The following is a 14,574-nucleotide window of genomic DNA, read 5'->3' as shown; positions in this document are numbered from 1 at the left end:
CTTTCTTCATTAACATATAGAGACACATCAGAAATCCAATTATGACCACTTGTGTGAGCAGTTGGTAAAGACTCATGACTATGATTATTGATTTGCTACATGATTACTTTTCAATAAAGTTCATTTCACAAAATGAAATTGTACTTTTGGCGATGATCATATACCATTCATCATCAGCGCCGTTTGACCTATTACCTTAAGACAAACCTATAAAAGTCTCAGTCACCTGCTGATAGAAACTTTGGCCCCAATATTTTGTGATCTAAAAACCCCTCTTGCAATTTACAACCAATTATTATTTGCTGACTTTACAATGACATTTTGTTGCACTGGTAATGTAAATTAATACTTAATTAAAGCAACTTCAGATTCATTTGTTCATCTTTTAATGTGAAGTTTTGTTTATCTTCTACTTCTGGAAACCATCAGCACACCAGGTCACATCTCACCGCTCATGGTTTCACAACATGTTTGATCTGCAGTTCCGAGTCCAGCCAATCAGGACTGCACAGGATCTGCCTTATCCATATCCCAAGAGTGCGGCAGGTTCCTCATTTTTGTGGGCAATGTTTGTATTTAAATAAATACAGGACTATTACAGGGACTCTGAGACAGCCTTCATTCACTTTTAAAGCCAGAAACACTAACGCTCACCTGTTCTGTCATGATCCTGCTGCGGCTCTTCTGCTGTTCCGTCATATTGACATGTCACGTCGCTGGAGGGGAGAAAATAAAAGGAAAAAGACAAGGTAAGTAAAATGCTGTGTTTTGCACACGATAAATATTTGAATATTTGAACTCTATATATCTACCCAAACAAAAAACTCAGTTTTTACACTCTATTGTGACCATTATTGAATAATGCTGACCACTGCAGGCCACAACACGACAGTAAAGCTGTTTTGAAGACTCTGACTGATGAATTTAAATAAAATCACTCAACTTCCCATGTCCTTTGCTGCTGCCTTATCACTGAGGTGCAGTCATAATTTTTCGTGAGATTCACAAGGGTCCATCGGATGGCGATTTATTTGTCTTTCGGTCTCTTGTCAAAATGTTTTTTGAAATGCCAAACGAAACACCAAGAAGAGCTGAAAGACTCTCAGGACTCTCTCACTGACATGATGTTAAGCTCAGAATAGATATGTTGCATTATCCTCAAACTACTTCATTCACACATTTTTGGACTAACAGTCATGAGCAACCATCAACCAGGTCGGCCAATGTTTAGAAAACTCATTCTTCTGCTACGACAAGCAGCGACTCCTAAACCAGATAATAATCCTTCAGTAGTAAATGAAGAACATTCAATCGCCTCATACATAGCACTGCTGAAATTCCTGTAAAGGACATATAATATGTTGGGATTTCTTAAAGTCCTACTTTATTGAAGGCTAGGGATTGAGAATGCATCGGTGGAATCGTCAACACACAGATCATAAAAGTCTTTCATTGAGACTACAAACTCTGGTTATCAGTCAGAAGTAGAGTCATCAATTAACCTTCTTGATGTTGGGGAGGAGACCAATATGTCGAGAGGAAATGTGTGTAAGCAGAGGGAAGAACATACAGCACACAGAAAGTTGGATCAGCGCTGACCCAAGGTTTATTTGGAGGGACTGGAGGTTAGATGGCCTGTTGTCTGTCTGTCGTCTTTTCTTTTGTGAGAGCCAAAAACTTCTTTTTATTTTTGTGCTTCCCTGGATTACATCTGGGTCCTGTAGGCAACAGCCATCTCGCTGATTCTCTTTCCTGGTGTCTATGGGTTGTACGAGCAAGTCCAACCTGCTGTCCACAGAGGCCATTTGAATTTGAATGTTGTTGATACAAATGAAAACAGGTATCCAGTTCTGTGGATAAAATCCAAAGAGTGAGTGAAAATCACAATATGGTATATATATATATATATATGTATATATATATATTGAATATGCTTGGTCAAGGCCTGTTATCCTTTACTTGTTTGTTGTTGTTTAAGACTGTGTCATTGAATATTTAATGAAAGTATGAATGATCTGATTATACTGCTATGTAGGGGTGGGTTTCAACGTAGGATACCTTACTGTTGCCGAACGTACCTTTACCTTACCTTTGAATCAATAGAAGTGCTTAGGTGGGAAATAAACAGTTGTTTTAGGATGCATGCAAATGTTGATCAGAATTGCTTTTTTTGAAGACTTTGAAGTGTGTGACCTTTACCTGGTTAGTTCTTTCATTACAATCACGTGATGAGAAAAACCTTGACAGGATCTGCCAAAAATGTTTATTGTAGCTAGAACCCAGCATGTGCCTCAAAAGAAGAGACATATTAGACCTGTTGTATGTTTTTGAGTCATTTATACTTTCAAACTTGCAGAAACAAAGTTTTTCCTTACGTGTATGACACACATGATTTTGATTCTTGGTTTTTAAGATCATGTCTTTAGGATGAACAACGCTCACATCAGCAGCTCAGTGTTCAGGTTGTTTCGTGGAGGTATCGACACCTGTACACTGGAGCCTCCACAGGTGCACTCACTCACCTCTTGTGGCTTCAACAGCAGCAATCCCCTCATCATCATCACTCATGGGTGGTCGGTAAGGTCATCAACTCTCACTTTTCCGAGTCAAACCTTTTGATGAGTAAAAATACATGTTCCCAGACCAAAGTCACTAAGATATTGAACGTCAGTCTAAAATTCTTCTTCCATGAAACTTCTGACCTTTTTCTCCAGATGAACGGCATGATGGAAGGCTGGGTGATGAGACTGGCCTCATTGATGAAGACACAACTAAAAGATGTCAACATAGTGATTACTGACTGGCTGTCGTTGGCTCACCAACATTATCCCATTGCTGTACAGGGGACAAGGACTGTTGGAAAAGACATCGCTCACCTTCTGCACACGCTGAAGGTGAGTGGATTCTCCCTCTGCGAATAGATAATTGTGTCTTTAGATTGACTGATGCTACAACAACCTTTTCAGGAAAACTATAACTACTCGTTCAGAAAAGCTCATTTAATAGGTTATAGTCTTGGTGCTCACATCTCCGGATTCGCTGGCAGTTATTTGGAGGGTTCAGAAAAGATTGGAAGAATTACTGGTGAGTAACAGGATGAAACGACTAAATGGAATCATCTTACTCTTCTTTTTGACGGTTCCTGTAGGTCTGGACCCAGCCGGGCCTCTGTTTGAAGGAATGTCTTCAACAGAGAGACTCTCTCCTGATGATGCCGAATTTGTAGACGCCATCCACACATTCACACATGAACGTATGGGTCTCAGTGTCGGCATCAAGCAACCAGTGGCACATTACGACTTTTACCCCAATGGAGGAGAATTCCAGCCTGGCTGTGACCTGAGTAATGTCTACCATCACATATCCCAGTACGGACTTCTTGGTACGGTTACAAAGTTTAAAAGGAACTTTCGATTTGACAAACAATTTTAGTGCAGTTCGCTGGTTTAAAAACACATTTTCCTAGCGACAGTGCTGTATCATTGTATCGTTAATGAAACTATCATCAAAGGAGATCATTATCATTTGAGATGTTCTGCCTCAAGGCACCAACATCCAGCTGTCCAGAACATCAGAGGCAATAAAGATGAGAAGACACAACTGTCAGCTTTCTTCCTGGATTTAATGACATCAATTCTCTTCAGATTGAATGACACATTGAGGAAAATACAAGTGTGTTTTGGTCTAGGTGATAAATGTACTTCAGTTTTAAAAGTCTCACCAACTCTCACTTCTTTCTTACTCTAGGATTTCAGCAGACAGTGAAATGTGCTCATGAGCGCTCAGTCCATCTCTTCATGGATTCTTTGTTGCATGATGATAAGCAGAGCGTGGGCTACAGCTGCCGGGATCACAGTGCCTTTGTCAAAGGTCTATGCCTGGACTGCAGCAGGAACCGCTGCAACAAACTAGGCTACAACATCAAGAAGATCCCATCAGGAACCAGCAGGAGGCTCTACTTGAAAACAGGCTGCCAGATGCCATATAAACGTACAAAACTCAACTAAACATTTCACACATGCCAATATGATCAAACAACTGTTTTTTATTTCATAGATACTATCATGTTGACTAAAAGGGGCCTTATTGTGTCTATTTTATAATTATATTTCACATACCTTTTTAAGCATCTTAGAGACACAGAGAAGCCCCACATTTTAATACCACTGTATAACATGGGTCTGTCCTAGTATTTTCTGACTGTTACACAATGAAGTAAGATTGAAACATCTTAATTTCTTCAGTCTTTCACTACCGGTTCAAGATCCAGTTTGCCAACCAGACTGAGATGACAAAACCACCACTCACCATCTCCATCACAGGAACCAAGGAGGAGAGCGGCGATATTCCCATTTCCTTGTAAGTTGCATCATCCCTCAAACCTAACTAGGAAGGAGTCTAGCTGGATTCATATTTCTTAAATCATAAGTCATAATGATCTTGTCCTGCAGCAGCAGTGAAGATTTCCAAAGACACAAGACCCACACGTTCCTGATTACCTTGGACAGAGATTTGGGTGAACTGATGTTGCTCAGAATGCAATGGGAGGGCCGGGCTATGTGGAAGAGCATGTGGAACCGAGTGAAGACCATGATGCCATGGGGCAGTCAAGGGAGTAGTCCACTGCTCAGTGTGGGCAGGGTCAGCATCAAAGCAGGAGACACCCAGAGAAGGTAAAATGTGCAACTTTATTTAGGCATATATAACAAAGGCTCATCAATGAGATCCTGTTTGCATAAATAACTCACGTTAAAGGGGTGTCTGAACCAAGTGATAAGTTTGAATACCACTTATTGCTAAGATTAAATTAATTATAACTATATTTACTGTGGGTCAATGTTGACGCGGTTTGAAACTAGAAACCTCATTTTAAACAGAAAACATGGAGATACATTTCATTTGTTACTTTCAGTAATTCATTTTAATGTTTATATGTGTGCATGTAAATACATCTACTAAAAAAACGATTATACGGGTGTTTACATACAAAAATAACGTCATATTACATTCAAGTTAGTTGTTCAAACGACAAATCTGTGAAAAGTAGGTTTTTGCTGCCCTCTAGTGACATTCCGTCTTTTTAAGCCTTATCACATTATAAGTAACTGACCATTCATATTCTCTTTATTGTAAAGGAGTGTTCTGACAATGTGATGTTCTGTCTTTCAGGATATCTTTCTGTGCCATGACAGAAGACGACCAACAGGTTGAATTCAACACAATTATTGTGTTTGTGCGTTGTAAAGAAGCAACCAGAAACAAAGGAAGGACGCATAGCAGAAAACAAACCAATGGGACAATGTGACACTTTGAAAGTTGTGTTATGAAGACGGAAAAACGATTCAGTGAACAACTTGGATTGTATCATGTGACTGATGCAAAACAAAATAAACTATCAAGCTTGATACAAAGTTTTTATGTATCCTAAAATGTTTTGGAATATTCTCATTGGCAACTCAAATTATTGCTTAACATACCAAAAGCCTTCACCCACTAAATGAATTAAACATTTTTAGTTTGTGTAGATCATTTAGTGGAAAATTATTGAAAGCTTTCCTCCCCAGCCACGGTGTGTTGTGCATGTGTGTGTGTGTGTGAACCACTCAGAGCCCCAGATGACTTCTAAAAGTAAAGCTCTCTGCTGAAACTTCAATCTGGTGTGGTTCCAATCCTGACTGAATTGCCACACGCAAGTTTTTACAGTTTGTGAAAATAGATCATACATAGTGAGGTGATTTTTGTTTAACATATGAAACAATATCTATAATAGAATTACACCAAGTAATTACAGAAGAGAACTTAAGGTTTATTAACATTTATCAAGTTCTTTCATAGACATTATAATCACTCAACTACAATCATCTTCAAGACATAAGAACACATTGTGAAAGACAGAAAGAAGAACCGACACACAAATCTACGGCCTTTGTTGCATCCATGAAGCTTTGTAAAGTGGATTGACTCTTGGAATAAAGAGTTTTGACAGATTGTTTTGCAAGTGTTCAATACAATGTTTTTATTGTCCTATTTTAATTTCCCTAAAGTTATAGTAGAGAACAGCAGGTCAGCTGTTGTGCCTTTAGCAAAGGTGTTATTGCTTCCAGTTTTCCACACATGTTGCTTTCTGAGCTGCTGCTACTGCTTCTGCCTCTTCTTCTTGTTTTTGCCTCCTTTCTTGCTCTTGCTTTTGCTCTTGCTTTTGCTCTTGCTCTTATCTTCCTTGTGTTCCTTGTGTTCCTTGTGTTCCTTGGTGTTGGTGTTGCTGTCGTTGGTCTTCTTCTGAGGTTCTTCCACTTCTCCTGTTTTTCCATTACCTACAACATGGATTTGAAGTTTCTTGTTGAGATACTTGCAGACACTTATCTTAGCATGTATGAATGTGTACTGTGACCATGCACTAAATAAAACACATTTCAGCATGAGTTCAGTTGATGAAAATAACCGAAGATGTCCGTACCTTGCAGAGGTTTTGGTGGTGGCAGTCCAGGGTTACTGCTCGGGGTGTGCACGCTGCAGAGTTTGATCAAAGCAGCCATCACCAAAATGCCACTGATTCCGATCAAAGCTACTGCCCACCAGTGAGCCTTTATGACAGACAGTTTTCAAAGTTTAAAAGAAAGAAGCATCTAACACTCGCGTGATTGTGTACTCACCACCGCCCACTCCAGCATGGATCCATATAACTCTAAATTAAAAATGGCTTTTCTGAGCCTCACAAGTGGGCCGTCAGCGTCCACTAGGCGGCACTTGGAGAAAACATCACAGTACCCCTTGAAGTCGTTGCAGGGAGATCCAGGCTGGAGTGTAGTAATCGTGTTGTTGAAGTGTTGTTTCCTTGAGCCTGAGCTGCTGCACGTGTCTGGTTTCTCTGCAGAAGGAGACACAGTCTCGTCAGTTTTGGGGAGACTTAAATGCAGGTCAAGTGGTAAATGAAACTTTTAATTAAAATATTTTGGGAGATATTGGTTGGTATATCTGTTTCAATGGAAAGTTTTTTAATCAAAAAAGAAAAAAGGACTTCACCAGTACTTTAAGTTACATGCAGTACAACTAAATAGCTGGAATAATAAGTTTCAGGTAGTTAAACTACATTCACATTTTGAGCTGATTAAGGTAATTCAATACTTTTTGCTTTTTTTTTCCATTTAAATACTCTTATCTATGGGAGTGCCGATAGAGGGATTTTACAATCTTTTGTATGCCAAATATATTGAATTGATTGAATTCCACCAAATGAATGTACTTTGGTCAAGCTACTGCTAGGTTGAAGAAGCATTTTTTTCAGTATTAAACATGAAGTCATTGCATATGCTCTGAACAACAGTACACTTATGCTCATTCTATTTTTAACAATCTAAAAGAAAGGATTGGTCACATTTTCTGCTCCATGTATACAGTTCTCTAACCTTTCTCCATGCAGTGAACTTGGCAGAGCTCCGGAGCATATTTTCTCTTGCTGGAAGAAGAGCAAGCTTCCAGATCATATCTCTCACATATGGATCCAGAACAGATCTAAATCACAAACACAGGTGTTACAGTCAGACGTGTAACATAAGAAGCGACCGACATTGGCATACCCCGCTGGTGCAGACTTGGGTGTTGGAGTTACAAGCCGTCAGGTTTTCCTTTGATTCTGACGGTGGACACAGAGCAGTTCCTCCATTGCAAAAACCATCTTTGGCACATTCCGTTTCCATCCTGCACTTGTTAGTTGCGTCTTTAAACACGCACTCTTCAGTGCAACATGGACCTTGGCTAGGACTGAGGAGAAAATAATAGAGAATTGATGTCTGCTTGAAACACAACATTTATTAGATTGTACCTGCAGATCTTTGTGGGTTGAAGTTTGCATCGCTTGGTCACGTCTTTATCAGCGTTATAACAGCAGGGATCATCACAATCTTCACTGTAGCCACAGTCACAAACTTCTCCCTCTTCCACTATTTTATTGCCACAAATTGGGAGTCCAGACTCTGCAAAAGTAACAGGAGAATTAAGAGCAACAATATCAGATGTTTACTTCACGATAAACATTTTGATACATAATCAAGAAAATTGTAAATAATGCAATTGCAAAATATGCCTCAAATACAATATTAATTTAAAAATAGTTTTCTATAGCAAGGCACACATCACTTTGCAAAAGACAAAGAATAACTCTCTTGTGGTAATACTCTCTAAAGATGATAATGTAGCAGTTCCCAGAGTGATCTCTGGGGTGCACCGGAGGTGATGGTGTGGAGCAAGAATTCTGTACTGTATAAGTGGAAGAAAAACATTTACTATGTTAAGCTCAGAAAAAGAAGTACAACATATAATCAGTGGGATGGTCCCTATATGAGTTCATTAAAATAGCTTATGTGGTGGTTTACTTAGTTAATCATTTTTATTTCTAAAATGTTTGTTTTTTTAACATTTAAACAAATGTTAACCTTGACTGATATTTATGATAGAAATGTTTCAATGATTATATATAAAACACTTTTTGGCTAAATAATGCAAATACAAGTATATAAAACAGATATAAAACACAAGACATTATTTCTCATTTGTCAATAAATGTGTCCACAGGATCAGATTTATTATTCCCAAATATCAACGCACGTTTTCTACACATTTTGCAGGTTTCTTCTAGGTGACCCTGGATCATTAAAACAATTATATCATATTAACATGCATTTTTAACAAGATACGTGAAGAAAATGTATTAAAATACCAATATTAAATCAACGCTGTACCTGTGGACAGCAACATCTCTACTTGAGAAGATAAAAATGTCATACCAACAAAACAGAGATCCTTCTGCCTCTCTAACACAGGGGTTATAGAGTTGATGCTGCACTGTGAAAACCGGTTGTTATTTGGCTTGTTTCCAGATGTGGCCTTTGCATACATGATGTAGTTGCCCTTCGCCTTCAATGCCATATTGTTTGATTCCCCAGGAGTGCAGTCAAGAGTGCTATCATGCTATAATGATAGAAAATTAAAGATATGTTAAATAATATGAAGTATAATAGAAAGGTTTGAATAAGGGATAGGAAAAATCATATACGTACAGGGGAACCAAAGTTATGCCCAATCTCATGAGCAAAAGTCAATTGTACAACTGGGTCCGAGAGATATGTGTTGTAATTTTTAATAGTAACAACGCCGGTGTTGAGAGACTTTCTCCTTCCACCAGACTGGACGTAGTTCCTCGCACAGACACCCGCTGTGGAAAGAACATTTTGAATAAATACAGTGTGATGACACTTTCCGTTTTAATACTTGATTTGGAAAAGCAGAGTTACACCTCAACTCTTAAATAGAGGATTTATCCTAGGTTGACTAAAGTAATTGCTTGAGGGGCTACTTTATAGACTTAGAAAAGTAATACATAAACATTATATACATTACCTTCTTGAAGACAGCAAAGTGCCTCAACTAAGTAGAATTAATGTCATTGAAAGTCTTGACTTGCAAAAATGTATTTTCATATTTCAATATTAAATACTGGAAAGACAAAAACTGGGAGTTTATATAAATTAAGATCTTGATCATAACTTTGCCAGCATTGGTTTAATCACATATGTTTCATAGAACTGCTGCTCGTGTGGTGAGTTACGAACTTGATAACTTGCCTTAACAGAACAAGGAAAATAATTGAATCACTAAACAGATTCTAATACTTGTTTGCATTTGTTCTTCTGTCTGCTGCTGCTGCTGTGATGTGACTGGAAGCACTAATTTCCCAAGGGAAAAATAGTGTTATATCTATCTGTTTATCTTATCATGGGATTTCACTTCATGCTTTGTTTTTATAAACTTGTGAGTATTTGTTTGTATAAAAATTGAGCATGTCCTCCTGATCAAAAGTATGTGGCGTCTTAGTTTTGATCAATTATACACAGAAATCAATATCCAGTTACTTTAATGTTATTACTTATTTATTGCCTTTTTCTCAACTATTTATTCACATTTTTTATTATTGTGTGAGCAAAACTAAACTATTTCAATGAATTTAAAGAAAAAAACGAAAGAAAAATGATCGACTTTTGGAAACACATGTAATTGACAGCTTTCTCAAACTGACCTGCAGGTGATCCCACCCAAGCCAAGCCCAGGATCCCATCGTCAAAGTCCCTGTCGGTGAAGATGTAAGCGAGACAATAGGCATCGTGGTTCTGGTCAGAGTTGAGCTCCAAAAACTTTTCCACCCCAATGTTTGCAAATCGAAAAGGATTTGACAGATCAGTCTTGCCTGCAGTTGTATTTATCTGTAAAAAACACAAAATTGTTTTGTATTTGTTATTGGTGTACTAAGAACACCAGGTGTATTGAGAAGTATATTAAAAACGACATCTGCCTGCTTTAACTTGAAACGTTATGAACTAAATTCATGAAGTGTTGATTATGGGATAAGAAAAAGTTTTGGTGATCTGGTGAAATGTTTTTTTATTAAGAAGCCTCCTTCCGAGCACAATAGTTAAACCGTTATAATAAGAAAAGTCATTAAAATAACTCCAGCAGTTTTCCCCCCATTTTTCAAGCATCATTTTGTGGTTCCTTAAAAATGCACCAAAAACGTATGTTGTCTAACTCAAGACTTCAAAGCTCCAACTTAAAGACAATGATGTGATTATGATGAACTTACCAGTAATCTTTTCACAACAAAACCGACATTTCGAATGTGGCCAAAGTCCGTGAATCTGTAAATCTGATTAATTGCCGCAACATTTTTGCCAATCTGCCAAAAAAAAACAACATTAAAATTAGCAGTACAGCAAGAATAAAAACATGTAAAGGCAAATATAAATTACAATAAATGCCCATTAATAACCTTTCCCTCTTGATTTGCTTTTTTTTTCCGAGTGTGTTGACGCTTTAACAGTTGAACGTGAACCTACCTGTTCCTCCACTCTCGATCGTGAACCATATCTCTTGAAGAAGAGGTGGTCGGCCTGCATGTAGAGTTCGCAGACCACTTTTTCATTTGCTCTTTTCTGTCTTTTTTTGAAAGGCCCATGAAGGTTCTCTTTTTTGAACACTCGGCTCACATTCTAATAATAAACGCACAAAACACATAAAAACATTTCTTAGTAACTACATGCATAAGAATAACAGCACAAATGATTAACTTTGATTTTCTTCACAAAACTTTTTTTAACCATGTAAATTCTAAGATTCTAAAAAATAAGGTACAACGTCAAGTAAAAGGAGAAGTGTTGTAAAAAAAAAAAAATAGAAAATTCAGATCAATTTAAGCCAAAACATCAACTTAAACTTACTCGGGATGGCAATTCAACATCATGGTTCTGGTATCTCTTCATCCTCTCAAAGACGGAGTGGTTAGCACAGCCACCGCCTGCTCCGTCTTTATGAGGAAAATCTGTGACATAATTTGAAGAATAATTGTATAAAACAAGCTAAAACTACCCTGCAAGTATTTTGGTAAATAATTAACCCAGTGATAAGATGACTATTATGTGGCGCTAAAATAACTTAGCATTTTTTCCTGATTGACTGATTAAAAGTCTTTATAGTATTTCTTGTTACACTGTTTCAGTCATTTGTAAATGTCATATTTGAGGTTCAATAGTCCAACAGAACCCTTGTTATAACAAAACTATGTTACTCAGACAGAAACTCACGGATGTTGTCTTCGTGATAGATGACAGAATGGAACGGCACATTTTTGTCCTTGAAATACATCTCAGAGCGTTCCACGTAGAACGTCCCATGGTGAGTTTTAATGAAGCCTGCAAAGAGCCCGTCAATCACACCACCATAAACTTTGGAGCCCTCTTCACCTGAAACAAACAATTGTAATGTTTGGAAAAGGGAACAGTAGAGACCAATAAACATCATTGATCCTGCCAAGATGGCTCACAAATAAACTTAAGCTCAGTAAAGTAAATGCAAATTCTCAACAGAATGTTTTTTTCAATTAAATCTTCAAATTAAGGCGACAATACCTACACTTTGAACTCACCAAATATGTTACCACTGTAAAGATGGGAGGTGTCTATCTGCATTTCTACTCCATCCACTACTTGAACAGCATCTGGAGAAAACGTGCCCACATCCTTGGTCATCCGGAGGTTGAAAAGCCTGATGACAAATGATTGAAGATAGTAAAAGGAAGAAAACAGAAAAAAATTGAATTAGCATCTATAAGAAATGTCAGATAGATGAAGCGTTTAAGAACATAATTGCAAAATAAATACAGTTGGGGATTTTGCCAACAAATGACTGATAAACACAATAATCATATGACTTTCCTTATGGAGGTAACAGCTAACATTAGTTTCCTAGAATACAAGATGAACAAATCGAAATCAAAATATTTCGTAGTTTGTGTAGGGAAATTGATCTTTAACACTTTACACAATGATAATCACAACAAGCATACATGTCCATGGAAAGCTCCTTGTCATGGATTAAAATACGTTTCAAATGAAATTGGTCAGAAGGAAAAAAGACAAATCAGATTGGGGGTTCTGTTCTGCCAGATATATATATTTAAAAAGTGTGGACACACATTAGCTGAAGGTGTTAAGAAACAAAAATCTGCAACATATGTTCTATGAAAAAAAACAGTTAAACAAAATTATTTTTGTTACAAAAAATATGTATAGCAAGGATTAGTGCTTTTAAAGACATATTTAGAGACTCCAATACATTAATATATTGATATTATTTGACTCAATAACTAGAGCCCAATTTATTCCAAATAATTTGAGTGAGTCCAAGATAGTTTACACACCCAAAGAGGATATTTCCTGAAAGTGTAAGCAAGGATTTCGGAAAATGGGCTAAACTAAAATATACTCTTTATATACAAGGAGGTCTGCCCCCTATAGTCCATAGAGGGAACAACTTCTTATTTCATATATCATAATCAAGATTTGGCCACGGTCATATAAAGTTACAAACCAAATCACAAGAATGGCAAGGAGGAATTCTCCATCTGAAATTTAACTAATCGGAAGCTATGCCTGATCTGCATATCAAAAGTTTTTAATATTTGATTTGTGTCATTTGAGTCCCGTGCATTCAAAATGTCAATCAAACTGTGTAGGTTCTGATTCATGGCGAGGCATCTGGACAGAGTTTTGGAAAGACGTTTAAATCAAGAGGCTTTTTCTGTTCCAAAGGAGCTGATCTGAGGAGTTTATATCTTTCTAGATAGAACAATTGGCAAGAGTTGAGATGAGTGTGTGTGTCGTATAAACACAGGCCTAGGCTAGGCCTAATGAGGGTGGTTATCATCTAGAGAGGGTCATTGGGATTTCCGAGGGGGAGAGCTGAGCTTATGAGGTTATGCCCGAGACACCTCGTTCAGAGAGGGATTCTCCAGCCTGAAGACATGACTGATAATAAAACTGTTTCAAGGTAGAAAGACTTGAATCATGTAAACATATTTCTTAAACATCAGCTACTCATTGTTATGAGTAAAATCAGGTCATAAAGAAGAACAAAGTGTGTTTTGTAGATGTTCTGACCTGCCATGGGAATGAAAGTCAAGTTGAACAATCTTTTCCTCAGATGAAAGCGCCCGCTTTGCTCTTTGATGGTTGTTGTGCAGCGCCACTGTGTCGTAGAATAACCCCTCATAGTGTCGAATATGATGGATTGAGTTCTGATGACCTGAAAGTTGAAACTAGTTATTACTAACTTTATGAACAGTTTAAAGGATTTTAAGATGACAATTAAGCTTGAATTCCATTAGATATAGAAGAGAAAAAAATTCACCTCTACAACACAAAGGAATGACTCGGGGGTCACCTTGACCCAGAGACAACACAACGATATAATGCTGAAACTTGCTCCAAAATATATGAATGTGATTTTTTTTTTTTCTTATAATACATTTTCAAACACAGGGAAAGTACAACAGGAATTTAAAAGCTATTGACATTTCATACCGCCCTGTATCACCCAACAAGGTATACCATGGGTGACAAATCTATTTGACCTCTATGTAAACATAAGCTAGACATGTATTTGATGTTTGACAGGAACCTGCAACAGATGGCGAGGTCACTTTGTTGGACCGTGCGCGTTTCACGACCCAGAGCTGCCGCTCTACTGCCATCTTCCGGTCAATCATGAATATCACAACCAATGTACTGAACTGTCGAACTTAAATAATCAAACGTTCAGGGATTCCTCTCTGGTTTTCATTAGCACTCAGTCGAGGACAGTAGTTAAACGCTGCTGTTTTATTGAAAGTTACAATCCAAGAGTCTTACCTGCGACACAGAGGAGAAAGACAAGCGCGAGGGTGATATGATTGGCAGATATCATCGCCAATATTCCTTTCGACAAAGGGGATTGTACCGACTCTGGTACAGTCAAAAGCTGGAGAGACACCAGTCAGTCTTCAATCCAAGATTCACCTGCTAGATTTGTTTCTGTGTTCCTAATGGTTCCACGACTTGGCTAGAATTCCAGTTTCTCAGATACTTCACTCAATTTATTACATCTTGATGCCTTTTGTGCAGTCTTGCCTGTTAAGTGTCTTAAGGACATAGTTTCCCATCTGTCTTTGATGTGTTCAAACAAATATGTATGCCTTTGTTTACACATGCA

General features: G+C 37.7%; 2 protein-coding genes across 3 annotated transcripts; one reads left to right on the top strand and one right to left on the bottom strand.

Annotated features, from left to right (window-relative positions):
• Window positions 1-535: 535 nt before the first annotated feature.
• Window positions 536-5,414, top strand: lipca (lipase, hepatic a). Of its 2 annotated transcripts, none has more exons than XM_087792826.1 (9): window positions 536-749; window positions 2,414-2,577; window positions 2,715-2,894; window positions 2,967-3,084; window positions 3,149-3,382; window positions 3,748-3,990; window positions 4,245-4,359; window positions 4,452-4,673; window positions 5,170-5,414. In XM_087792826.1, the coding sequence occupies exons 1-9, from the start codon at window positions 665-667 to the stop codon at window positions 5,303-5,305; spliced, it is 1,497 nt and encodes a 498-aa protein (XP_087648952.1). In that variant the 5' UTR covers window positions 536-664; the 3' UTR covers window positions 5,306-5,414. The 2 variants fall into 2 exon arrangements, with proteins under 2 accessions (XP_087648952.1, XP_087648953.1); XM_087792827.1 differs by having other exon boundaries at window positions 537-749; window positions 4,455-4,673.
• A 371-nt stretch (window positions 5,415-5,785) lies between these two features.
• LOC148078839 (disintegrin and metalloproteinase domain-containing protein 10-like) lies at window positions 5,786-14,501 on the bottom strand. The gene is made up of 16 exons (XM_087792821.1): window positions 14,235-14,501; window positions 13,485-13,629; window positions 11,972-12,090; window positions 11,631-11,789; window positions 11,268-11,368; window positions 10,887-11,039; window positions 10,634-10,726; window positions 10,073-10,256; window positions 9,057-9,211; window positions 8,784-8,967; window positions 7,823-7,973; window positions 7,578-7,761; window positions 7,407-7,512; window positions 6,654-6,868; window positions 6,458-6,584; window positions 5,786-6,314 (listed from the first exon to the last, which is right to left on the bottom strand). The coding sequence occupies exons 1-16, from the start codon at window positions 14,287-14,289 to the stop codon at window positions 6,136-6,138; spliced, it is 2,310 nt and encodes a 769-aa protein (XP_087648947.1). The 5' UTR covers window positions 14,290-14,501; the 3' UTR covers window positions 5,786-6,135.
• Between the last annotated feature and the right edge of the window lie 73 nt (window positions 14,502-14,574).

Source organism: Callionymus lyra, chromosome 6 (assembly GCF_982586985.1).
Source record: "Callionymus lyra chromosome 6, fCalLyr1.hap1.1, whole genome shotgun sequence".
Classification (NCBI taxonomy): domain Eukaryota; kingdom Metazoa; phylum Chordata; class Actinopteri; order Syngnathiformes; family Callionymidae; genus Callionymus; species Callionymus lyra.
The sequence above is the reverse complement of the archived record's forward strand: the minus strand, read 5'-3'. Positions and strand labels throughout refer to the sequence as shown.